Source organism: Chaetura pelagica, unplaced genomic scaffold (genome assembly GCF_000747805.2).
Source record: "Chaetura pelagica isolate M959 unplaced genomic scaffold, ChaPel_1.0 scaffold145, whole genome shotgun sequence".
In the NCBI taxonomy this organism is placed as follows: Eukaryota; Metazoa; Chordata; class Aves; order Apodiformes; family Apodidae; genus Chaetura; species Chaetura pelagica.
In genome coordinates, this window is record NW_009953332.1 from 2545349 (window position 1) to 2573154 (window position 27806).

The window sequence follows — 27806 nt, forward strand, 5'->3', positions numbered from 1 at the left end:
ACTCTTTCCTCACTACTTCTATTAATGGAGCCTTGTGGTTTGCAACATGCCAACTTGCATCAAATGAAAAAGCCAGCCCAAGGCATGAAGTAATATACTGGGAATGCAGATTCAAATGCATAAAAACTTTCTTGAAACGACTGTTATGAAGTCATTGAAATCAACAATAACGGAACTAAAATGTGCGTGGGTTTTTTTCTAGAGGTTCTTACACACTTTTTAACCAACTCCGCCTGAAAACACACAAAAAGGAAGCAGAATTTATTTAAGATAAGCCTGGTAGCTGCTTACCTGTAGTACCAAGGAAAAGCAGGACTATGACCCAGTATGTCCAGAACAGGGTAAGCACAAAGAATGTCCAAAATGGTTGGAAGACTAGCAGCGGTAGGTGAATGAAGACCTTGCCGGCCACGTGGAACAAGGCAATGGTGAGAGCTACTCGCTTGCGCATAATTAACATTATCAAGAACAACACAACCTAGAGGGACAAGTTACCAAATCACATTTTAGAGAACGAAAAAATAAGTAAACTACAATTTTTCACAGCTAAGATATTAAAACACAGGAAATAAACAGATGCTTTTATCTGCAAGATCTCAAGATCGAAAAGTAAAACCTCTATCAGCTTGTTCTGGTGATAAATTACTTTCCACATTATACTTTTAGGGAATTCCAATCTCATAATTATGTATTTGGAATCATCATTAGGCTTTGGAGATTCAATCAGATTGTATCCTCATTTATTTTACAAACTAGTGAAATCAGCAAGACTTATCAAAGAATACAACTTAACATCTATTTCTGAGCATGGTGTGGTAGACTTGTCATAAAAGTTAGTCAAACACTGTCGATTTTTAGTAGTAAATTCAGTAACTCTGAAATGAATAGCAAGACCTGAGCAAGATAAATTGGTTCAGTCATGATTTTTAGTACTTTAGTTCAAAATGATCCTTCTGTAAATGCTAGAATTTTGGCAACAATTGATTTCAGACGTAGGAATGGTGTAAGAACTTTCAAATACGCTGAAATTATGAAGTACCTCTGAACTGGGAACCTATGAAAAATCTCGTAAGTGAAACTGGATTGGGAATCCAATATTGTACCAATTTATGGAAGTCCCTGTGGACATTTTACAGTAGAGAGCAGCTCTCCTGACTCAAACCTAGATATTAGAGAATAATGTCTGGAAGGAAAAAAAACCCCACCAACAACTAAGCAAACAAACAAACTCCCACAACAGAGTTTGCAGTAGAAATAAACCCTCCAAAAATGTGTGCAATATAAACTTGTCACCTGAATTAAAAAAAAAACCCAAGAGACAATCAGGAAGACAGAACAAGAAAACAATACAGTCACTAGCAAACCATACCGTGAAGACTGTAGCTGAAATGGCATAGATCAGTAGAGCCTGAATATTGTCTTTGGCTATTTGAGTCTCAACAGCACTGGCAGATATTCGTTGCTTAGCATAGAGCCACCACAAGACTCCTGTACCACCTATGTTTTAGAGAGAAGAAAAAAAAAAGGATAACTGAAAGGTAATTTCTTTACCAAAGAAGCTGAACAAAATGCTCAAGGGCACTGAGGGCTAGCCCAACAGGAACTGTTGGTAGGATGTAAGTATGTATAATACAGTAGGGAGTAAGAATTTAGGAGGGGGAACAGACAAGGACCTCTGGGTTCAGATGCAAAATAATAAGAGGAACAAAAAAAAGAAGACTGTAACTCCTGGGAAGACTAACTGAGAAGAGAAGGAACAGCCCTGGTACTGAGAACAGCACTTTGGTTAATGACACATTGCTACTACATCTGCTTCAGATAATGTTTTTTAGGCACTGGAAAAAACATTAGCAAAAAGCTCAGGAGGCCAGCATGTATAGTGACAGGTACTTCCTTTTAACTTCTTTTAAGAAATCATAGCCTTATAGCCAAAGTTTCCTTCTCAGGTTCTAGCTACCTTTCCAGCGTAGAACTTTTCTTAAGTCTCCAGCCCCTCTGGGAGGCTTTTGGTATCTCTTTTGAGTATCCTTCTCTGTTCTATTCCTGAATCAGCTGCATAAGCTTGTTTAGAGAACACAGGTCTTTGCTGAAGTTAGTCTGTTCAGGTCTAAACCAGAGGATGCTCTTTTGGCATCTTCTAAGCAAAAAGTGAATACCGAATAAGCAGTATGTCTCACAAATGATGTGTTCTTACTCAGTCTGAGTAATAGATGTGATTTTTTTAGAAGATAATAACAGCTGGCAGTAAGTTATTCAACTCTTTCACTCAACATAATTGCTTAGCTTCTGACGAGAACATAAATTTAAAAAAAAAATTAAAAAATCTATTTTTTCCTTCTTCTGTGGCCAGAGATCCTGTGAACAGTAAGCAGAAAAACCAAGTGATGCTGAAAAGACATAGATGGTCTGCTGATTTTACTTCATTCCTTGCTGTCATGCATTGCAAAAATTAAATTCCTAGTACTTCCTAAGTTAATTATTCTGGTTTTGTTCTTTCCCTGCAGTTATCTGCCCTTACATTTTGGCTTTGCTACTAGCTTTCAGAAACAAAAAACTTTTAGTTTTACAAATGTTGATGTGATTAAGCAGGGCTATCTTCATGCAACCTAAAGCATTTTGGATGTGACAATCTTTGGCCATTCCCCAGAAGATGGCATGGCTCGTTGCACAGGACCTACATCATGAAGGACTTTCTGAGTAACATGGAAATACAAGGATTTTATTAGAAGTGCTAGAAAAGCACCTTTGCTTCCTCTCCTCACTCTCAGATACACCTACAAAGCTACTTGGAGGGTTAAAGGGGCTGATGAACCTGTCAGAGTTGTATGGACACATCTACAGCCTAAGGGTTCCCTGAGGCTGCATAAACAATAGTTGCCCTTTGGTTCCTGCAGGCTTGAATATGCCATCAGACACATCCTGACTAGCTGGCTTACATATTTGGAAGGAAGTTTAAGAAGTAGGCAGGGGTAGGGCTTTGCTGCAAGTGGTGTGAGGGATATCCCACATTGCTATGTGGGCTCCAGTGAGAAAGGCTGATAGGAAACTTTCCAGCCAAGCACAGAGTGCAGCACAGCTCTAAGGAGCAACATACTTTCTGGGAGAGGACTGCAATTACAATGGTGGCATTTTTTACATTTGTCTTGCAAGGGACTCAAAGAAAAGCTGAAGGGAAATGCACTGTCCAAGTTCTGTGCAGGATGCAGCTGGCCAGAGGATACAGAGCACAAAGATAAGAATTGGGCACTCAGAGACAAACAAGACTTACCAAGTGATCCCAGAATGACAAGAATTGTTAAAATCCAGACAAGTACTCTTGAAATGTACCTGATTATAACCATCAGAATCATGGACAAGACTGCAAAAGAAGACAAATAGAATAAGTAGAGCAATTATTTCAGGTAGAAATAGCCTTCCTGATTCTCCCACTGCACTAAAATAACTACCTCCTAACAGAATTTTTAGACGTTGTTTTATTTTCTGAGGCTTACAAACTTACTACACAAATAGTTCAGGAAAGGAGGCACTTCTACACCTGCTTTGACACTGTTGATTAAAATAAAGAGAGCATATATACATTTACATGTTGCATTAAATACAAGACATAATGTGTACATACAGACAGAGATGTATTTAGACAATGACAAAACAGACAGTAAGGCATGATACTGCTCCACGTATGGTGACATAAGCACACCTCCTGAGGACCAGAGCAAAATTTGCACTCAAGTACACTTGTCAAACAAGTGCAGATAATGTGACACCTGTGCACTTCAAAACGTTGTGCCACTAAAAAGTAAAAAAAAAATTACTGCTCTATTTTCAACATTCAAAGTCAATTATTTAACAAGCTTCATTTGTATAGTTCCACTGTCATTCAGGAACTGCATGTTTAAAACCCCTCTGCAGCCTCAGCCAACTAATACTTAGCGAGGGGCACATATAAGTGCATGCATGTATTTCTGCACACACTTACTTGTATACAGCAGTTAAATGAAAACCACTGGAACCTGGCTTTCTGAATAACACAGTCTTACCCACTCTTTAAAAATTTTAAAAACTTCTTTATAAGTATGAAAAAAAAATATGAAATTAACTGAATGTAAAATTCTGTACTGACTTCTTACTCCACCCAACAGCAGCACTATTAATCAGCAACTAGCTTTCAGATTCTGAACAGTCACTCCACAATTTAATCAAATACTGCAGTTGTCAAGATAGAAGAATAAATAGCTTTCCCATTAAGAGTTGAAAAAATACTCATTTGTATTTTCTCTTGGTTTCAGTTTTTTTTAATGCTATATAGCATCCTCCTTTATATATATATATATTTAACCCACAAAGGCAGACTGAAAACAAAGGAATTATTCGTCTGGTATAGCTTCACAATGTTTCTTTCTGTACCACACACTGCTCATATAAGCAAACAGTATCTGAAGCTTCCCATTTTGGGATTTCAGTTTTTACATTTTGTAGGAGTAAAATAATCTCATTATATAAGCAGTTTATGTGGGTTAGCAGCAATCCACCTTAATTCACAAGAATTTGTTAAAACTGCACTTCAGTCTAATGCCATGTGTCACTCTGTAGGCCATAGTCATCTCACAACTGTAGAAAAAACTCAGCATCTCTATATTGCTTGGAATCACCAGCTCTTCATATAAGGCTGAGATTTTCAAAGTTCTTAATTCTGGGCAGGGGAAGAAGGGGGTAACATATATTACAATAAATGGGTACCTAACTTTCTTGTTTTCCCCTTGAAAGCTCTTGTATCCCTGCACAAGTAGTTTAAATGAAACAAACTAACTCAGAGAATCATACAACTCCCTACAATTAAGAAGAGTGTGCACTTCTCACTTTGTCCTTTTCATTTGGAAAGGGTTTATTTGGCTTTCAGTTAGCAGAAGCTAAGCAATAGGAGAGGGAAAGGTGACTATTGTAATAAAAACAAGAATAATGGGGATGCTCTGTTAAGTATACAAAAAACAATGTTGGCTCATCAACTGCCACACATCCTCTGTAGCTCATGATCAGCAGAAGAAGAGAAAAAGCAAGAATACATATGTATATTGCTTCTGAATAAGTTATTGAGCTGTCAAATAACATTTAAAAAAAGCATTCTGAACCATTTTTAAGGGCTCATTGCTATAACACATTTTTGCTCATATGGTTAGAGGGTGTTAACAATCTCCTACCGCAGTACTAAGAAATAGCTAGTAATGAGAAAAACAATTACCTAGTGATAACAAGCAAAGTCCCATTATAATCTCTTTGCTGGTCATAACTCCACTAATCAGCCTGTGTAAGACACTACTGTCACTGACAAAGGTGATCAGGGCCTCTGCAAACTTGGCATAGCAGGAAATGTTCACAGGAGCACAGCGATGGAAGAATGGAATAGGTGCACTGGTGACACAAGAAAAAAAAAATCAGAAAAAAAAATTACTCCTACTTAATATAAATGCCACATCAACACACAAATGAAAGGTGAATAGATGCAACCACTCCACCCTCATAACATCATAACCAGAAACCATGTGTTGAATGCACAAGTGCTACTGAAATGAGGATGGTCATAATGGGAAGTGATGCAGTTCTTACAAGTAATCCTGTCAGGCTGGAGTGCACAGCTCAACAGGAAACTACTACCCTCCCACCCTTAAACAGCAAGGCTCAGAAAATACATGTTCCTATTTCTGTTTAAATGTCTCTCATTGAAGTGTGAAGTGATGAATCAGCAGCTGCAGCAATGCCTTTGACTCATGTTAGAATGCAACACTGGCCCATATTTACAGAAAAAAAAAAAATCCCAGAATGACAATACTCTTCTTGCAAGTACATGTTATGCTGAAAAGACATAGGCACTTAAAACTGCTGCCAAGAAAAACCAATGCATTTATTCTTAGTCCTTCCCCATCCTAAGCTTGCTCTTGTGATAGAGAATACCATCACAGTATTTACTTTCATTAACTTTGTTAAAATTACACACTACCTTCTTTGCAATGCATGCAAGGATTCCTGTATTGTTTCATTATTCCTGGCACGTTTTGTAAGCATCCTCCCCCAAAATACTGACACTATGCAATTAAACTCTGCTGAATGCTCAGCAGAACCTGTTAAAGTCCACTGGAAGATAAAAGAGAGCAAACACTCCACTTTAGAAGTGCATAATTTTGTTTTCCAAATGTCTCCCATTATGTAGCTGCCTTTCTTGCTCACAAACTGTATCAGATCTCAAAGTGGCCTATTACTTTGATCAAGCTTCCCAATTACACCTCAGACACATGTTCCATGAATTACATGTTCCTTCCTGTAATTGTATCTAATGAAAGAAATGGCTTTTGTATTGTCAGTCTTCTAACCTCTAAATTTGTTTCACCCTCCCCAGTCTTCCTTGCTGATAAGACTTCAGTGGACTGTAGCAGCAATGCACATAATCTTTCTGCGGTTTCCTCATTTCAGCAATGCCCTATATACCAGCAATTTTCTGTACTCAGTAACTACTTGTTAAGGCCAAGCATTTCCAAAATTCTGTCACTGAGTAAACCAGCTGCCTTAGGCACATCCTTTCTATGCACTGTTTTTGGGGAAAAATAATATGAGATGCTGAAAATCGATAGTATGTAATTAATCTGTACCAAATTCAGGAGAAATTACTATCACCTGCCATACCCAAGTCTTTAATAGATTATAGGTTTTTATTTGAAGTGACTGACTCTTGTAAATTACATGGTTTTAAACCTACTGTGCTGACAAGGTAAGGTAAATACATAGGTAAATGCGTTTGGAGATGCTCATACTGCTGGTCTGCTTTTAGATAGTGATGAGGATAGCAGTTAAGTACAACAAAGTAATTGTGAATTAGTCACAGTTGTTAAAAAACAAACTAAAGGCATAATCATGGCCACCATTCTTAAATGGCAGGCTTTGTATCCTCTCAGGCTTTTCCAGCATAACCTATTTTGGAATATGTAGTGTACTGCAGTTCACTATATGCTGTAATACTGGGAAATACTGAAATCTGAGGTTTATTTAATTGTCAACTTCTCTGACTTTGCAGAAAGCCTAGAGGGTATAGAAGTTGTCAATACCAGTAACAAATCACAAAATCTAAGCTAGAAGTAGCCAAAAGACTGTCATTACTGCATCCAAATATGAAATTACCAACTTTGGAAAGGGATGGATGAACGGATTATAATACTGTTCCAAAATACAACCCAACCAAGGGGATTTCAACTATACATTTTAAGTTCCCTATTTCTGTGTGCAATAATTAATTTTTAACTTTGTTGTAATTAATAAAAAAGCACTTAGTCAGTCCTACAAGCCTTCTTGAGGAAACAGGACCCTTGAGAATCCACCTTTTGAAATCTGCTGCTGTTTCTGTGGTTCTGATTGAATGAATGACGTGAGGTGTCTTGTTTAATAAAAATACAGTAATAGATCTGTCCTAGTGACCTGTGCTATTTTATATGGCCTCCTAGTTATAACTTGATACGTTACATACCAGAACAGATTTACACATTTCTGAGCATAACAACATGATACTTAATCATGAACAAGAGTAAGTAAAGTTCAAGCTAGTGGATAAAGATGTTAAAAATTACATTTTAAAATAAATATTCAGATGAAGTTAAGACACTCATCTGATTATTCAAGTGCTAGATTTCAGAGGAGAGCTTTTTCCTCCCACTCCTACAGCCAGGCATACATAGCAACGTGTGTGTGGGGAGCCTGGTTGGAGTGCCACTGCCACCTATGTCTTCTCACCTCTACAAAGCAGACCATTGGCACTGCTCAGCACAGCTGCTTGATAAACACTGAAGGGAAAAGCTGTGCAGGTTTTCCTCTGAGGTCCTCTATTTCACAACTAAACAGCAAAATCATGCACTATTGAGGCTGAGATGTGCTAGGTACAGTTTCTGGAAGATACATGTATCACTGGCTCCACTGCTGGAGTTCACTGCTGTGTCAAAGTTAGACAGTGTCTTGAAGCTGGAGGATCAGAGTGCATTGAAAGGTGAAGCCTCAAATGAAGGGTGTGAAGAAGCCTGCTCATCAAAAGAAAACATCAGGGGACAGTCCTCACAGCATCTCTATCCTGTGGGCCTAATGGAATTCTGATGATGGTTCAAACTTCTGACAGATCAAACTTGAAAATAGGAGTGTCAGGTAAGACCTCCCTGAAGGCCTGTCTGCCGGGTGCTAGGTTTTCATTTGTTTGTCACCACAGGATTCCATTTTCCCTCCAAATTGCACTAGCTTACTCAAATAATTTAACTATAAAAATCTGGAATCAGAGTGGTTTACAGGCAGAATATTGGCCTTTTTTTTGCTTTAGGGCATTAAGTTCAGACTTTCCAGTCTCAGAAAATATTCAAACATCCTGAACATTTTATTTGTAACTTTTAGAAAAGGGGAAATACCCCACTTATGCAATAGTTGGGTTTTTTAAAAATAATTCTTCAGGTAGTTTTGTGATGAATTTACGTAGTGTCATTAGAGTTCTGACATACTGCTCTATCCTACTGTTTTCTTATTAAGCTAATTCATTCAGACTGAATGACATGGGAACACATAGGGAGAAAAGTCAATATAATTCTGGCAAAAATGAAGACAGACTAGCCTTTTCAGCATGCAAGCTGGCACTGAAGTTTTCATTTGTTTTTGTATTACAGCTATAACAGCTGGTTAGCTGCATGGAATATGAATCTGCTGTTAGGAAAAGTAAAAAAAAGTTCATATTCCAGCTGCTACTTATTGTCACTACAATATAAAAAAAAATAATTCACTGGAGAGATCACCATTCAGAAAAGAGAGACTTAAAATTGAAGGTTCTTAGAATGGACACAATTATAACATTTAATAAAACCGTAACAGAAAACTATGCATAGGACAAGACTGCAGTTACAACCCACTACTGAAACTAAATGTTTGAAAAGATAAACTTTGAGAAAACACAACATGATTCCTCTTGAGTGAGTAGAATTACTGACAGAATGGTGTGCACACCAGCAAACAAATTACTTTCTTTCTCAGCAATGCTCATCTTCACAGTTCCAGCCAGCATAGCTAGCAGAGTTTCTAGAGCTACAAACTTTTTCCTCCTACTTCACAAAAAGAAGTCTAGTATAATATTTTAAACAATAAAAATCAAATCAATCTGTTTATAAAACACAGCCTTCTTTTTGGTACTTCAGCATCCTCATATTGGTCATTTGGGGACTGAAAGAATAAAAAATTAACCAATTTGTTAATGTGACTGTCTGAAGTGTAAGAAGTGAACACTGGAGAGAACTGTGTGTGAATATAACCTTTTCCCTCCGAAAGATCAAAAGTACTCCATAATTGTCTCTGATCTGCATTGCTGAGAGGTAGCTGGTTATAGGGTGAAAGGCAGCAAAACAGCTGATACTCAGTACAGTCAGTTACACAAGACAGAAGAGAACCTGACGATATCAGCTCAATACTCTCATGCGTGGATAGTATGGATTTTTAAAGAGTTGCTTTCAAAATGCCTTAAAAACATGTGGCAATAATACATTAAAACGGATTGTCTGTAAGACAGAATACATTTATGCTGCATATTTTCTAAAGAACTGTCATGAACAAGACAAATCTCTGCCCCCTTCAGCCCCAATCAGACAAGATGTTAATATTACCTCTCTGGAACAGGATATTTAGGACATAACTTGGCGGCCCTTGGGTCTGTAGTATATTCTGATGGCTGTAGTTCATAGCTACACAGAGTGGATCCTGTTGAGAGGAGAAAAAAAGATTGGTGGAGAAAAGTAAAAAAATCCTATTCTTTGCAAACAGTATGAAAACTGATAAAGGTCCTGATTCTGCAGTTCCATATGTTATTACAAAAGGTTATGCTACAGCTCCTCCTGCAATGGAATACTGAATCAAGCCAAACACAGGCTTTGCTGTAAGAGAATGACATCCTTCATCTATGTTTGGGTCTTCCAACATTTGTGCACTTGAGTTTAAAAGGCTAATTTACAATGCAGTGTAAAAAAGAAGAACACAAAGTACTTTGCAGTAAATTTCCCCTTCTACTCCACCACGCTTTTTCCTAATAAGTTTTAGTGCATGAATATTGCATAAGACAACATTCATTACAAAAAGAAAATATTCAAGTTGTCTTTTGGCTTTAGGGGTGGGTTTTTTTGTGTTTTCAAAATACGACCAGTCTATGGGCTTCTTGGAGAGGAACTAAGGGACCAAACCGCTGATGTTAGAAAGTTGGCTGGAAAATACCACAAGCTCTGACTGTATTAGATGTCCAAAGCTTTTAGCAAAGCTGAACTCCCTCTATAAACAAATTGACATAGCACAATAAAGATCAAGTTGCCCACAACCAAACTGAAATATAATTTAAGCTTTCCTTAGTACATGACACTTGCCTAATGGAAGGATGTTATCCATTTCCATTTGTCTATAACCAAGATGGTAAACATCTGAGCCAATGCTTCTAGGAGTACACCTACTGCCAAGTCAGATCAAAGCAGCAGTCTCGTAGAAACTGGAGGATGAGGTAAGAAAGCCTTCAATGGAGGCTGCCTGTCCAAAGACGAGTTTCTTCCTGAACTTGTTTGCCAATTGCTAACTCCCCCGTGCAAGGGCTCTGGAATCATAGCCTTTTGTGTTATTTTTTTCCCCCCCTACATAATTAACCAAGGAGATCCTGATCATCCTTATAAATACTCAATTATTTGCATTAAGAAGGTCTCTTATCCAGAAATACTTCATAGCAGAGAGTTCTACAAACTGGACCTAGATAACACATAGATGCTTTAACCCAAATTAAACGAAGACTTTTGACAAACAGCCTTATCTTGGCCTGTGTGATACCAAACAGAAGTGTTACTTGTAGAAATTGTACAAGTATTATTTGCAGAAATCTTGTTTACCATTGCTAAATTGCTACCTCTATGAAGAGCCATCTTCTATTTACAGACTGAAAGAGAAGACAGAGAGAAGCTGAGCAGGCTATTCCATGCAGTCTCTGGAACACTACTTAAATACCACTTCTGCTAATTAGTTTCTTGGGGGCAGGTCCAAAACACCAAATACCACCACTGAAGAAAGCTAGATTTCCTGCAAAAAGAAGGTATCAGGTAAAACATTTGAACTCCATTTTCAATTATACTGTTTATATGAATCCTTATGCCTCTACTTGCCTATCTGAAAAACATGGCATCAGATAAACAGACATCAGACAAAACTACCTTCCTTACACAGTAGTTGTAAATGTAGTATCTAAAAGTTATTATTCTTTTTGGACAAAAAGAATACTACTGCAAAAACTTTTAGTCTTTTCTTGTACATACGAAAACTATCAAAAACAAAAGAAGATTGGAGACAATTACATATATTTTATTTTGCTTAGGTTATAAATATTACTAGTACAAGAAGTTCTAAGGAAGAAGGGGAAGGGGAGAGGGCTGTATATGGAAAACCACATAGAGATTATTCATACCGAATGTTTGGTGCCAGCTTGGTAATTTTGCCATTCGATACCAGTGTTGAACTACAGTTTAAGAACCTCATGCAGAGGCCGCCACACCTACATAAGCCTAAGGAACACAGCTTATCTGTGGATGACCATGCTTCCTTGTGATTTTCAGAAGTTCAGGCAGAGGGGAAAAGGGCAGGACCTGCTACAGCCAGGGAAGAAGGGTCTAGGTTCTTGGCACAAATGTGCATCTGAAAGACCTTCTGTTTGTATCACAAACATAAGCCAAGCTTTTGTTTGGTTTTGCTGGTCAAATGCCAGATTCTGATCTGCAATGCAGGTCACAAGCCACTCAAGTAGCACTTCTAGACTAGGATATCCCAGCATACTGCTGGCCCTGAGGAAAACTGAAAGCGCACTGCCAGGGTACCTCTAGAACCCAGCAATACATTCCCTCCTGTTATGCACTGCAGCAGTGGAGAACTCTGGCTGACACTATCATCTCTTGCCTGGGAACTGCTCTTGGGACTCCTTTGCATACTCTTCTCAGCTGTCCAACTCAAGCAGTATGCTTCTTTACACTCGCAAGCAAATAGAAGGATATTTTCCTGGAGCTTGTCAATCAAGTGATATTAACCACCCTGCATATAAACAAACTACCAGTCCAATAGCTGAAATAATGTCCATGAGATTGGTCTATCCTTTTATTCTATATAATTAGAATACATTTTTACTATTCCCATAAATATTTATTCATATTTTGAAAACATTCCAACTTATCTAATACCATGTGGGAGAGTTCTACAACCCAAACATGTGTTTGAGTAATGTATCACTTTACATCAAACTTAAACTGATTTCTTAACAAAAGAGTCCCTGTGCATCAATAAATACAAGTTTGAATTTTGTAAGGTGAGAATGGGAGGAATGGACTGCCTTGTCAAACCTTCCAACCAATACTAGTTATTCTGGTTTAGCAAAGACTGTCTTAGTATTGCCATTTGAGTTTGCAAGGCCTGCAAAAGGTTAAAGAAGAACTTGAATAATCTACTTCGCTCAGACAATAAGTTTACCAAAGACATTATTACTATTCCTAAATTATTATCACTCATAAATGTTTCAGAAAAACTATGGGTAGAATTTGGAGAACAAACTAAAAAAATCATGAAAGTAATACATCTTTTGCTTCCTACAGCAGAATACATATTTCTTCCAGAGAAATCATTAGGCAAACAACGTCAAACCGGCCTACAGGGACTGAATTTTAGATCCCAGTATGTTGCAACATTAAAGAAAAATACTTCTAAATCATCCAGAGCAACTGTTGCTGGGCTACTGGTAAGCACACAGAATTTACTGATCCCACAGTGCTTTGGGTGCTTTCACCTACAAAATGGCATACTGGAAACAACACAGCTTCTGTTCCATGGCTTCTTTGCCATAAACAGAGTTGCTCAAGCTGTTAGAATATTTTGGGGCCATCACTGGAGCAAGGCATCTCAAAACACAAACCTCCCTTCAACTTTAGCCTAGCTGTGGGAATGAAAGCCACCACTTCCTTTAGAAGCCTTCTGTTTTGGCTGGGCTTGGATTACTAAGGAGCTGAAAACCCATTAGCTCTGGAATTCTTAAAACAACCACAATTAGCACAAATCATGTAAAGATGCTGTAGAAAGCCAGGACTAAGATGGGGAACCAAAACTCCTGTTTCAAAGATTCTTTCCAATTGAGAAGGCAAATTATTAAAGGTCTTGTTCCTCAAAGGGCACAGCACACAGAATGGCAAGACAAAACCCTCTAATTCCTTGAGAAATAATAAGACTTAGTACAAAAAGGACCAGTCCACAGAGGAAACCACTGACATTAATACTGCTCAAATGATACTGGTGTAAAGCACATCAGGGACTCTGGATCCCATTATAAGCTCAGCAGTGCCTACTCATCCTGAAAAGTGTTAGTAGGAACTAAAACAAGGACTTCCAGGTCTAAAAACATGGACTTACATTCAGTGTCAAGGTTTTAAAAGCAGAAAAACCCAGAACTATAAATAAATATCTAGGAGAGGTTCAAAACACTCACCTGAGGAGTACTGCTCAAGTTAGGCACAGTTTCAAGCAGTTCCACATACCTTTTTTTCACAGGCATGTGGCAAAGCCTGAAAGATTAGGCACTGCAGCTTTGGTAAGGTAATTTTTATGATCTTCCATGTATGATCTCACTAATAGCATGTAAGTATTGTGCACATACATGACAATACTGGCTTCCAAAATATGATATAATGCAGCAGAGATAACAGTTAAAAAACTCAATTTCTTAGTCCTTTTTAAGCATTCTATCTCATTCTCAAGCAATATCCTACCCTATTAGTCCACCAAAACCTAAGTCCTCTAAAACAGGAATTAAATGCCATGTAATCACAGATACTGAAATTTGCAGAAATGTTAACAGGAGGAAGACTGTTTAAATCACAACTATTGGCCTCTGTACTTTCAGTACAGTGCTAATCCCTCTTGGGTTCTGGGTGTTACGTGAGTTAAGTGTCACCAATTAAAACATAGCTAACATTGTGAATACAGGACTCACAGATGATTATGCTTGACCAACCTACACAATACAAGCTAAGAGGTACTGACAGATGGGTATTGATAGAGGTGAAGTTCACCAGTATTCAGGAAGGACAAGGCTCTCAGATTGTCTCAGGTCTAAACTGTTAATTTGAACCACAGGAATTGTACAAAGCTTCACACAGTAAGACAACTGGTATACAACCAATATCTGCGTATTATCTTACTGTATTATAGACTAGTGACCTGGCATAGAAAAATGAAAGCTTCAGATGCTGGCTGATGTATCTGTGAGGAATCCTCCTGAAAATACCACAGCCAAAAAATACAAAACAGGTAGGATGCCACTCGCTTCTTCCACAGAGAGTGGTAATTTTTACTATCCATGGCTAACTTCTTTCAGCAACAAGTAACAATGTTGCATGGCCTCAGAAGAAGCCTGACTAATAGCAATATTAGTAATAACAAGCCCCTCCCGTCACAAACTCCTGGCAAGTGGAAAAAGGGTGAGGCCTGTCTACAGCTACAGGAAATGATTATTCTCAGAACAGAACCATTGAGAAAACACTAAGTTTAGGCTTGCATAAGTTTCATTTTTCCTTATGTGTTTTTAGAACAGCAAAAACACTTCAGAAACAGACAAGTTCACATCTGATGCTTCATTTAGGAATGAAGTAGCATTGAGCTGTGCACAGATTAGCATGAGAGCTCGAAATGAGTGAAAAAAATTAGAACTCCACTTCTTGGTCATTCATTTGAATATGGTCTGAAGTAGTACTTAATGTCGAAGTACCAGAGGACTGCACAAACATACCTAAACACTGCAGCTACTCCTTTTCCTAATGGTGCAGGAATAGAGGCAGAAGGCCAAACAAGAATGGAACTGAACCTTAATATTTAAACCTAGTTTCTGGGACCGAGTGGAATCTAGAAAAATACGGATGCCTTGAGATGAGCAAGAAGGCACAGGACAGACCACTTTGTAGTCAGAACTTTGTAGACTAATATGACAGGTTTGTTCCCAGTGAAGAAGGAAAGCTTAGTCTCTAGATCTATCCACTGGTGCTTTCCAGAAGAGTTTTAAAGAAACGAAAGTAACGACTGTATAGATCTAAACTTCGAGTTGTTGCAGAGAGACATACTGCCTTTTAAAATAGAGGGAATTAGAGGGCAGAAGAAATTACAGCCTGCTTTTGGAAGCAAATGTGGGACTCAAGTAAGTATTCTCCAATGCCTGCAAGAATGTTCAAGAAAAATACAACACTTAAAATCTGCTACTTAGATCTTTAAATGTCTCCAGAATTTAAGACAACAAAGAGACCTACTGAAATAACTAAGTACAGTTACTGTTACAATGATGCATAAATATATAAATATCTAAAGAAGTTTATATCTTTAAAATAGTTTATATCTATTCATACAGATGCATTCTCAATTGTAATGACTATCCTCTCCTCTATACCCCCATTCTTACCAACAGTACAGAAAGCTGAAAACAAGTATTAATTTACTCATTTCTCCACTCATATTTCTTCCAGTGCTAAATAAGATCAGATATTCTGGAGTCAAAGTAAAAATCAATCTAGTCCAGTAGCAGTAGATGTTGCCCCTACTGCCACCATTCATAGCTCAAGGATATCTTTGAGTACTAACCTATCCAAAGACTACTATTTTAACAGTTTATCCTTTGATATCTAAAATATTCTCATGGTAATCAGTTTTGTAAATTAACTGTAACTTGTGTGGAAAAAAAATCTGCCCCTTTGACGCATAGTAATTTATTTTTTGACCTCTAGTTTCATATTACTCAAGTTACGAGATCAAGGAACACTTTTTAAAAAAACTTTTAAGTTATTCCTGCTTTTAAGACCTTACTCTTCCTGTTAGTTGTCTTTCCCAGACAAAAGAATAATTGGTCTTTTCCTGTCACAATCCTTGTTTGCCTTCTAAGTATGAATATACATAATAGGAAAAAGTTCAGAAATATGTTAAGAAAACACTGTCAAAGGATGAAAACAGCCTTTATAATCTCAACACAGAATGAATTTACACAAAATACAGTGCCTGTTTTTCCCTCTTCACAAACAATAAACATTACACTTTTGGATGATGTTGCGCATCCACCTTATCCACTTGCTATCTTCAGCAGCTTCATTACCTGTTTCCCAACTAGCAATAACAATTTTGAAGTAGACCCCTAATGCGTAACATAACAATGTTTTTTCCTTCTACTCCCTTCTTCTGCAAGCAATCTTTCGCATTTGACATTTTGTACAACTGCAACTGATAACAGATTTTTTTCATGTAACTGTAAATAATTCAGTACCTGCAGCACAATTTAGTACTTCACTGTTTCTCCCCCCTTCCAAATGTTTTATTAATGGAATCAATACTACAAAAGAATATTATTGGAAGACTTCAAGTGCAGCTACTTTATGCTGTGAAAATTATTTCATTCTGACAAGAGGGTTCATTTCCAACACAAGACACACCTGATGGGCAGTTCTGGTACCAAGTAAAGAGTAGCAGTAGATGACTCCTTATCTCATAACTACTTTTATTCCAGCCATTCAGAAAAATGATACTCATAATTAACATAGCCAAGTTCCCAAAGACCTCATGATGTAGAAACTCTTGAATCATAATATGCCTATAACTAGAGCAAAGGGATTAAGCTTTAACCAGCATACTTCCACTAAAAACAAAGTAACAGCAGGGAAGGGAGGGGAGAGAGAGGAGCAGAAGAAAAATCACAGAATCTTAGGGGTTGGAAGGGACCTCGAAAGATCACCCAGTCCACCCCCCCTGCCAGAGCAGGATCACCCAGAGCACATCACACAGGAACATGTCCAGGTGGGTTTTGAATGTCTCCAGAGAAGGAGACTCCACAACCTCTCTGGGCAGCCTGTTCTAGGGCTCTGTCACTCTCACAGGAAAGACGTTTTTTCTGATGTTTACATGGAACCTCCTATATTCCAGTTTGCACCCACTGCCCCTTGTCCTATCACTGGACATCACTGAAAAAAGCCTGGCTCTGTCCTCCTGACACTTACCTTTTACATATTTGTAAACATTGATGAAGTCACCCCTCAGTGTCCTTCAAGCTCAAGAGACCCAGTTCTCTTCAGCCTTTCCTCATCAGGGAGATGTTCCACTCCCTCAATCATCTTTGTGGCTCTGTGCTGGACTCTTTCAAGCAGTTCCCTGTCCTTCTGGAACTGAGGGGCCCAGAAATGGACACAATATTCCAGATGTGGCCTCACCAAGGCAGAATAGAGGGGGAGGAGAACCTCTCTTGACCTACTAACCACACCCTTTCTAATGCACCCCAGGATGCCATTGGTCTTCTTAGCAACAAGGGCACATTGCCGGCTCATGGTCAGCCTCCTGTCCACCAGGACCCCCAGGTCCCTTTCTCCTACACTGCTCTCCAGCAGCTCAGCCTCCAACCTGTCCTGGTACATGGGGTTGTTCTTCCCCAGGTGCAAGACTCTACACTTGCCCTTGTTGAATTTCAGCAAGTTTCTCCCTGCCCAACTCTCCAGCCTGTCCAGGTCTCACTGAATGGCAGCACAGCCTTCTGGTGTGTCAGCCACTCCTCACAGTTTAGTGTCAACAGCAAACGTGCTGTTTGTAAAGCATTCTGAAATCATAGAATCATCACAGAATCATAGAGCAGTTTGGATTTCAAGGGACCTTAAAGATAATCTAATTCCATCTCCCCTGCATGGGCATGAACACCTCCCACTAGACCAGATCCTAAAAGTCCTGTCCAATCTGGCCTTGAACACTTCCAGGGATCCTTGAAGATACAATTCATATCTGACTGTGCCATATAAATAACAAAATGTTATAAAAAAATGTTATTAAAAAAAAACACTAAAGAAGTGTCCATAATTTCTGTAATGTTTAATGCAGAGATAACTATACTGACCAGTCATTGAGGGAAATAATACTCCTATCTGTTATGTCAATGACTGAATGCAGCCTTCTCTTCTCCAGCCTGAACAACCCCAATTCTCTCAGCTTGTCCTCACAGGAAAGGTCCACCAGCCCTTTGATCATCTTTGTGGCCCTTCTCTGGACTTTCTCCATGAGCTCCATGTCGTTCTTATGTTGGGGGCTCCAGAATTGGATACAGTACTTCAGGTGGAGTCACACAAGAGCTGAGTAAAGGGGGAGAATCACCTCCCTTGATCTGCTGACTACGCTTCTTTTGATGCAGCCCAGGACACAGTCGGTTTTCTCGGCTGCAAGCACACATTGCTGGCTCATATTGAGCTTCTCATTCACCATGACCCCCAAGTCCGTCTCCTCCAGACCAGACTGTTTTCAACCCATTCTCCACCCAACCTGTATTTGTGCTCGGGACTGCCCCAACCCAGGTGCAGGACCTTGAACTTGGCCTTGTTGAACTTCATGCAGTTTGCATGAGCTCACCTCTAAAGTCTGTGAAGGTCCCTTCTCTCCAGCATGTCCACCTCACCACACACTTCGGTGTTGCCTGCAAACTTTCTGAGGGTGTACTCCGTGCCACTGTCCATGTCAGCAACAAAGATGTTAAATAGCACAGGTCAAAGACAGAACCTTGGGGAACATCACTCATCACAGGTCTCCACCTGGACATCAAGCCATTAATCACCATTCCTTGAGTGCAACCATCCAGCCAGTTCTTTACCCAATGGTTCCTCCATTTGTCTGTTTTGATACCAGGATGTCATGCAGGACAGTGTCAAAGGCTTTGCACAGGTCAGGCAGATGAACGTCAGTTGCTCTTCCTTTGCCCACCAATGCCATGACCCCATTGTAGAAGGCCACCAAATTAGTCAGGCAGGATCTGCCCTTGCTGAAGTCATGGTGGCTTTGAGCCACCCCTTTGTTTTCCACATGCCTTAGCAGAGCTTTTAGGAGGATCTGCTCCATGATCTTGCTGAGCACAGAGGTGAAACTGACTGGACTACAGTTCCCCGAGCTTTCCTCTTTTCCCTTCTTGAAAATGGGAGTTATGTTTCCCCTTTTACAGTCAGTGGGGATTTCTCCAGACTGCGAAGACTTTTCAAATATGATGGACAGAGCCTTTGCAACCTCATCAGCCAGTTCCTTCAGGAGCCATAGATGAATACCATCAGGTACCAAAAGACTTGTGCACCTTCAGGTCCCTCAGATGGTCAAAAACCTGCTCTTCTCCTACAGTGGCAAGATCTTCCTTTTCACAGTCCATGTCTTCACCTTCTCTAACTTGGATGGTGTGACCAGAGACTTTGCTGGTGAAGACTGAGGCAAAGTAGCCATTGAGTACCTCAGCTTCTCTGCACGGTCAAGTTTCCAGTTTCCTTCTGAAGCGGGCTCAGTTTCCCTCATCTTCCTCTTACTGCTGACATACTTGTAGAAACTTTTCTTGTTATTCTTAACATCCCTGGCCAGGTCCAACTCCATCTGTGCTTTGGCCTTTCTCATCCAATCCCTTGCTTCTCTGACAGTTTATCTGTATTACTCCCAAGATATCTGTCCCTGCTTCCATTCTCTGAATATCTTGTTTTTACATTTAACTATGTCCAGAAACTCTTTGCCTCATGGTTCTCCTGTCTGCCTTCCTCTTCACTGGGACACGTAGTTCCTGGTACAAAGGAAATGATACTTGAATATGGACCGGCTTTTCTGGGCTTCCCTTCCCTCCAGGGCTTTGTCCCAAAACCTGCTCTTCTCCTACAGTGGCAAGATCTTCCTTTTCACAGTCCATGTCTTCACCTTCTCTAACTTGGATGGTGTGACCAGAGACTTTGCTGGTGAAGACTGAGGCAAAGTAGCCATTGAGTACCTCAGCTTCTCTGCACGGTCAAGTTTCCAGTTTCCTTCTGAAGCGGGCTCAGTTTCCCTCATCTTCCTCTTACTGCTGACATACTTGTAGAAACTTTTCTTGTTATTCTTAACATCCCTGGCCAGGTCCAACTCCATCTGTGCTTTGGCCTTTCTCATCCAATCCCTTGCTTCTCTGACAGTTTATCTGTATTACTCCCAAGATATCTGTCCCTGCTTCCATTCTCTGAATATCTTGTTTTTACATTTAACTATGTCCAGAAACTCTTTGCCTCATGGTTCTCCTGTCTGCCTTCCTCTTCACTGGGACACGTAGTTCCTGGTACAAAGGAAATGATACTTGAATATGGACCGGCTTTTCTGGGCTTCCCTTCCCTCCAGGGCTTTGTCCCATGGTACACTACCAAGCAGATCCTTGAAGAGACCAGAATCCGCTCTTTTGAAATTGAGGGTAGTGAGCTTGCTTAACTCATTCCTCACTGCCCTAAGGATCCTGCATTCAACCATGTCATGGTCACTACAGGCTAGTCTCCCATTAAGTCATACATCATCAACCAACCCGTCTCTGTTGGTGAGAACAATATCCAGCAAAGCACCTTTTCTTGTTGGCTCCTCTACCATTTGGAGGAGGAAATTGTCACCAATGCACTCCAGGAATTTCCTGCATTGCTGGTGCTTTGCTGTGTTGTCCCTCCAGCAGATATCAAGGTAGTTTAAGTCCCCCAAGAGGACCAGGGCCTGTGAGTGTGAGGCTGCTCCTATCTGCCTTTAGAGGACCTCATCCACTCGGCCATCCTGACCTGGTGGCCCTTAGCAGACCCCCACTATGACATCTCCTGCCTTTCCTTTAACCCTGACGCATAAGGTTTCAGTCCACTCTTCCTCCATCCCCACGTGGAGCTCCACAGACTCCAGCTGGTCACTGATGTAAAGGGTGACACCCCACTCTCTTCTGCCCTGCCTGTCTTTCCTGAAGAGCTTATACACAGCCATCCCCACACTCCAGTAACAGGAGTCATCCCACCACGTTTCAATCATACCAATAACACCACAGGCCTGCAGGCTGCACACATCTACAGTTCCACCTGCTTACTCCCTGTGCTCTGTGCACTTGCACAGAACCATTTAAAATTGAATAGTGCATTGTAACTCACCAAATCAGCTCCTTTTCCCAAACTACAGCAGAAGAGCAAGTACATTATCACCAGACTCAGGAAGCCAAAAAGCTGCTCTGTCATGAAATTATCTTCAAGCCTTAAGCAAGCACTCTCCATGCCCTAAACGCTTATTTATACTCTTGCTTACAGCAAAATAGAAGTTCTACTGCACAGTAATTAAGAGATCTGCCATAATTGCCAAGGAGCTGGCAGTCCTGTCATGTTGTGTACAGCCAGTGAGCTGCCTGTCCCACTTTGGGGAAGATACCATAAATAACAGGCTACCTGAAAGATCATACTTGATATTGATAAAGTCATTAATCAATGTAAGGATGTTGTTGTTTTACACCTTTTGAAAAAGATGTTTGAAAACTTTATTTGAACTTGCCATATCACCACTCAAAGAGCTGAAGCAGAACAGATTTTTTGGGATGGAAAGGTGCTTAAAACAGTAATTCATAAAAGAATTCCAAGGTGTATGTATGAGTAATGTGAGTTGAAGGACAGTGTATGCGAGCCAGGTGAAAATGGCTAAGCCTTCAAATGCACATGCAACAACCTACACAGAGTCTACCTCCAAAACAACCACTATTTCAAGTTGCAGAAAGGGTTAAAGCTTTCAGAAAGGCTCAGCAAAGCAAAACTAAGATTTGACTCCATTCCCCACCCATATAATCAAAACACTAAGGCAGTTTTCTTGTTGAGTGTTAGAAGTTGCGAGCCTGGAAAATTCAGCATTGACTATGACAAGAAATCAAACATATATGTCTTGCCCGCCTTCTTCAGAACTTGACAGGTGAACTCTAAATTCTAGCTAGGCATCATCACAAACACAGAAATTGCAATTAAGCTCTGTGTAGTCATATTCAAAGTTCTCAGATTTATTTATTATCCTTTTTACAGGGGGTCTACAATCACTTGAAACAGACTGCCAAACACAATCCTACTAATAATTAATTTAAACGCACTATCATAGTTACTAAGTGGCTTTCAGAAAAATTATTGTTTTTACCGAATAGTACGGTTTGGTTATTAACTCACTGTTCCTGCTCTATTTTAAGACTACTTTAACTTTTACTATGTATATGCAACACTTAAGGTGGTAAACACTTATGCTGTTCATTTGCTGCAAACCATTGTGTTTTAGAATGTGCAAAGACTGCTGAACACTTAACTGAAACATAACCGTGATGTATTTGCCTGAACTGTGTGATTCCAGTTTTGCACAGTTTTCATCTACCAAAGGAAGGTTCAGTTTAGTACCTGTTTTTGACAACGCCAATAATGAAAACTAGGACTTAAATTCATTAATGATTCTGTTCTGCTCTAATACTAGGTTTCATAATTTTTACCAAGCTTACTGTAAAATGAAACTATCCAGTCTGATATTAATTAAAAAAAAATATCTAGAAGAATTATTTTAAAACTTAAAACAGCAAATGAGATAAAGTTAGAATGGAAAATCATGAGGACAAGGCATAACATGTTTTAGGAAGAGTGGTTTTTGGTGTATTTTAAAAGATGGTTACGCTGAACATATTTCAGGCACAGTTAATAAGAGACCTGACATAAACATAGAAACAATGTTTGTGGCAAAACAAGGCATGGCTGCATTTCATTATTTCGAGAGGTACTTAAACTCTATTACTGATGACCTTGACTTCACATCAACAAAAAACTGGCCTGTATCAGTTAAGAAAAACTAAGCACACTCAGTTAAGAGGTAAAAACTGTATTTTTACTCTGGCTAGCAACCCTTGGCCTTGTATTTGACAGCAACGCACAGATCACAGGAGTGAACTCCCGCTCTCAGAACAGCCCCTGCCCTGTGCTGGCACAGCTGTTTGTGCAGCTCCATGCCTGCTGCAATGCCACAAGACAGTTGATCCATCTCCCCAACTCAGACACCAGATGTGCGGGCACAATGCAGTGTCAGAAAACCAAGGATACTAACAGTGTCCTAGGCCCACTTCAACTCTCATTTCCAACAGTAAATACTCAAGTAATCTATACCAGAACAGAAATAAACATTTCATTTCTTTCCAGGAAAAGTAATCACCTTTGAACTTGGTCACCCAGAACGAAATTTTAGGACAAAGAGCTCCCACATGAATAGCTGAAAAACCCTGACATTTCCTCAAATTCCTCTAAGTTGTCATCTTAACTCTCTTCGGATAGTCCAAATTTTGCATTTTAGTCTATACAGCATTAAAATATGAATTGAGTGAAAAATATCAGTATTTTTTACTACATAAAGTACTGCTGTTGAGGGGCACAGGGTACACTAATTCATTTATTAATAGTTAAGTTTCCTTTAAGTTTCTTTTAAAAAGATAAGTGTAAGAAAACAACCCAACATGGAAACTGCACCACAGCACTGAATGAAAGCAGGAATATTTTCACATCCACAGCCATACTTCCTGCTGCATGCACAGCTCAACAGCATTGCTCTGACTAGCCCCATATACACTGAGGGCATTTCAACAGCATTACTGTTGAGCAGCAAGGCCAAAACATTTCCATAGGAGTTGAGAAAGTACTGTACAGTCAGACATTCCCTCAAATTCTCATTACACTTTCTACTTCTGTTTTAAAAATTAACTTCCAAAACTGTCCAGACATGCCAGAACAGAAGCATATTAATACTGTAAGATTTGGTAAAGTTTTAGCTTAATATAAATATCAGATAATTTCCATTTATATTTCTTGACATATATTTAATTTTTAGTTCAGCTAATGCACAAGACTTTTTAATCCTTTGAAAATACCTGATACACGAACAGACATGTTTTTTGCCTACCATTAGTTTCTGCAAATTTCTGAATATCAGCCAGAGTTTTTAGTTCTTTCCTTGGGCAAGCTGATACACACAAAGCAATGGACTTGATCCTCTGATGTACTAGATCAATGTTGCATGGATCCAAGAAGAATACATACCTAGGGAAGAAAAAAAAGGAAATTATCTCTGTTCTAGTTAACAATTACACTGAACAAAATAAAGTAGAGAGTTAGACTTGATCCTTATGGGTCCCTCCAACTTGAGATAATCTATACTTTGAATTTAATTTCAAATGGAAGGATTCAGCCAAGACTAAACTTCAGCCTACCCATAAACACAGGAAATTTGATATTACCATAATTGTGTGGGTCAAAAGAATTGAGGTACTCATATGCCCAACAAATATATGGGTATCTATATACTTCTATATACACAGAAAGATGTTTAACTGTACCAAATTCAAATATATTCAAATGCTGTTCATAAAACCAGCAGCACTTCTACTATGCCTTTTCACAGATACAGGTCTAAACATTCACAAAAAAATAACTTTACTCCAACTTTCAACTTGACTTCAAGATTTCCAAGTTCTCTCAAAAAGACCCAACAAAGCTCGTAAGGTTATACTTAAGCTGCAAAAATGACCAAGTCCATAGCTATTTTAATGAATACACCTAATTGCAGTAATTAGGAACACTTTTTTGGTTTAGATTGATTTTTCACACCACAGGTCTATATGACTAAGCAAACTACTACAGTACTTACTTTGACATAAAAATTGTTCAGATATTTCAAGTAGATGTGTCTAATGCCCAATTGTTGTATTTTTAAGAGATTCTCTATGCTAATTTTGCATGATGAGTCACTGTTACTTAAAAATCCAATTAATGAAGTACATATTATAGCTTCCCAGCTAACATCTTCTCCACAAACACTAACAATACAGTTTTGTCCATTCAAGGTATAAGACAGATGCAGAATGTTTTTTATTTTCTGAAATTAGACAAGTCTTTCAAATTTCTACAATTCTGGTGGTATACAATGCATTAAATACTCTCTTCATATTATCTAACAACATCAGAAGAAAACAACTTCAAACCACCATATAAAATACCATTTCTATTTCTGCAGGCCGTGTGATGGGAATTTATTCTGTAATCAAAAAAATCCCTTCTGCTTCCTGAAAGCATTTTTGTCCTGCTTGAATACTTCCAGTGACCTTACTAAACCCTTTCTTAACTTTCTCTCTCCTTACTCTCTATCCCATGCACATCAGTGCTGCAAGGACTAAGTATCAGCTACTGGGGAGACTGGCCTGATGGATTCAGTGCCAGCAACTGGAGTCCAGCCAGGGCTGAGAGCCCCAGGCCTGTCATGTCAGCTACCAAAGTGAGTGGGATCTCAGTGCCAGCAACCAGGACCCAGAAGGGTCTTGGCCACCAGCCACTGTGCTGGGAACCATGTGTGTTCCCAAAAAACAGTTACACGGGTGTGGGGAGGCACAGTGTAAGTGAGGGGCTCAGAGCCAGTGGCTGGAACAGGCCTGTGGGTCAGTGCCTGTGGTGCTTGCTGTTGCACTAGCCAAACACTTGCACCTTCCCCAGAGTGAGTATAGGAGGTGGGGAGGGGAGGGTGTGCACAGGTAATGCAGCAGCAAACTGTAAGCTGCACCAGATGGTGTGCAGAAAGCCCCGGGTCTGGGCAGGGGTGTCAGTGCTGTTATCTGGGGGGACTTGCAAGTGTGGGGTGCCTATGGGATCACATGCTTGCTAGTGAGCACCAAGCTGGACCAGCCGCTGAGTAGGGGGGACCTATCAGGCAAGCTAAGGGACCTGGGATCAGGGGTGCTAGGTGGGTAGAGAGGAGCTGTGCTGATACTTGGGTCATCTATAAATGTGCTTATGAGCCTGGAGAATGTCGTACATACATCTGCACTGATGACCATGAGGAGAAGGGGACAGGGTTGTGCATGTGTTTGTGTGTGTGCTGCATGTGGACCTCGTTGCAGGCAGCACCTGTTCAGTGCCAGTCCACGTAAACAGCCGTGTCAGTGTCCTGTGTGTGGCTGTCCATGCACATCCCTCAGACCAGGCAGAGATCCTGGGTCCAGGGCATATTGGACTCAGCTCCTGAGGCCAGGAGGGAGGTTCCTCCAAAAATCCCTTAACACACATTATTACCAAGAGAAGCCTAAGGAAACCAAGTCAAGTACATTGGCATTGACAATCTAGAATCCCGTCCACTCCTGTAGTCATTTAAACTCAAAGACCAAGCTATAATTTAAATGGAAAGAAGAAATGAGAGTATTTTGTACAGTAAGTACTACGATTTTAATTCAAGCCTCGAAATTTAGAGACACAATGCAACTACACTGCCATATGCAGCTTTGACAGGAGTGTGCTGTGTTGGCATACCCTTAAGCAGACACATCTAATTCAAACACCACATTGCACTGCTCAGAGACAGTTCTAACACCATTAAGGCAGCTGCAAAGCAAACTCCAAGCTATCAAATCTGTGGCTTCCATCCACAGTCTACACAGGGAGAACTGAGATTTTTTAATTTTTATTTTGGGTAGCTAAATTAAGAATCAGTATTACAGAGGAAAAGGTATTTTGGTTTTTCCTTTTGAAGCTCTTGCAGCCCAGAAAGCCCCACATATCCTGGGCTGCGTCACAAGAAGCGTGACCAGCTGGGCCTAGAGGGGGCAGAGTCACCTTTGCCCCACCTCAAGTTCTGTGTCCGGGTCTGGAGTCCTCAGTAGAGGAAAGACATGAGGAGGGTCTCAGAAATGATCACAGGGCTGAGGCACCTCTCCTATGAAGAAAGGCTGAGAGAGTTGGGCTTGTTCAGCCTGGAGAACAGAAGGCTTCAAGAAGACTTCTGTGTGGCCTTTCCATACTTACAAGGGGCTTACAAGAAAAATGCAGAGATTAGATTAGATACAGGACAGAAATTCTTTACTGCAAAGTTGTTGAGACACTGGAACGGGTTGCCCAGAGAAGCTGTAGATGCCCCTTTCCTGGAAGTATTGAAGGTCAGGTTCAACAGCTCTTTGAGCAACTGAGTCAAGTGAAAGATTTCCCTGTCCATGGCAGGGGAGCAGAACAAGATAATCCTCAATGGTCCTTTCAAACCAAACCTGTTCTATGCCTTTGTGATTCTTTGATGTTACCAATCCACTCTTCTGAAAATAAAAATTTGTTTAAAAAACCTCTGAAATATGGCATGATGAAAAAGTTACTTAAGTAAAAATAATTGCAAGTAATTTTTAGTATGCCTACCTTCTGTAGCCCAAATAAAAATTAGAAAATTTAAGCTCTTGAAGCTTAAGCTGATTCTTATACATAAAGGAAAATAATTTATTTAGCTTTTCAAAAGCCACGGTGTCAGAAAATAAGGTCAATAGCAAGTTGTTCATCCTGAGGCATGTAATTCAAAATAAACTTCAGTTTAGCTTTTCAAAATGCATTATAATCTTGTACAGATCTGTATGGTAACTTTTCTGTGCTTTCCTACCATTCTGATCTTATATTTCAGTGTGCTTCTTCCTTCACTTCTGAAAGAAAAATCGAGATTTGTAGGGAAGTAATTCAAAATATATCTTCAAAACTATACAATGTTAAATTAAAAAAAAAAAAAAAAGTATCTTTCAGTAGCTTTCTAGACAAGTGTCCTATAACCTTTTCATACTCATGAGGAAAAGGGCAGTCTCCTCTTCCCTTCCACAGCCAGGAAGACCAAGCAATATCATTTCATACTTGACACCTTGATTCTGGAACCAAGGTGGCAAATCATATAAACAAGCCTATCTTATTTTCAGGTATTTCACACACTCTGAAGGAGTCTGTTTATAGGCAAATGTGTACCTAACAGAGCAAGGTTGCTGTGACCTACAAGCATCTTATCAGAATAATAGAGAAGTGAATTAAGTGATCATACACACTCTAAACAAATTATGGGTACGGCATACAGTTTCACTCAACCAAGTTCTCTACAAATGTGCTGCAAACACTCCTTGGGTTTTC

The 27806-nt window shown here is 39.6% G+C and overlaps 1 protein-coding gene across 1 annotated transcript in view; it reads right to left on the minus strand.

Annotated features, from left to right (window-relative positions):
• The window catches only part of SLC44A1 (solute carrier family 44 (choline transporter), member 1), a 47579-nt gene that overhangs the window by 13427 nt on the left and 6346 nt on the right, over nucleotides 1-27806 (minus strand). The window contains exons 4-9 of the mRNA XM_009998172.1: nucleotides 23800-23936; nucleotides 9663-9756; nucleotides 5237-5406; nucleotides 3269-3358; nucleotides 1370-1497; nucleotides 292-478 (exon numbers count right to left, since the gene is read on the minus strand). Coding sequence (XP_009996474.1) covers nucleotides 292-478; nucleotides 1370-1497; nucleotides 3269-3358; nucleotides 5237-5406; nucleotides 9663-9756; nucleotides 23800-23936 — 806 coding nt within the window. The remainder of the gene's footprint in view (nucleotides 1-291; nucleotides 479-1369; nucleotides 1498-3268; nucleotides 3359-5236; nucleotides 5407-9662; nucleotides 9757-23799; nucleotides 23937-27806) is intronic.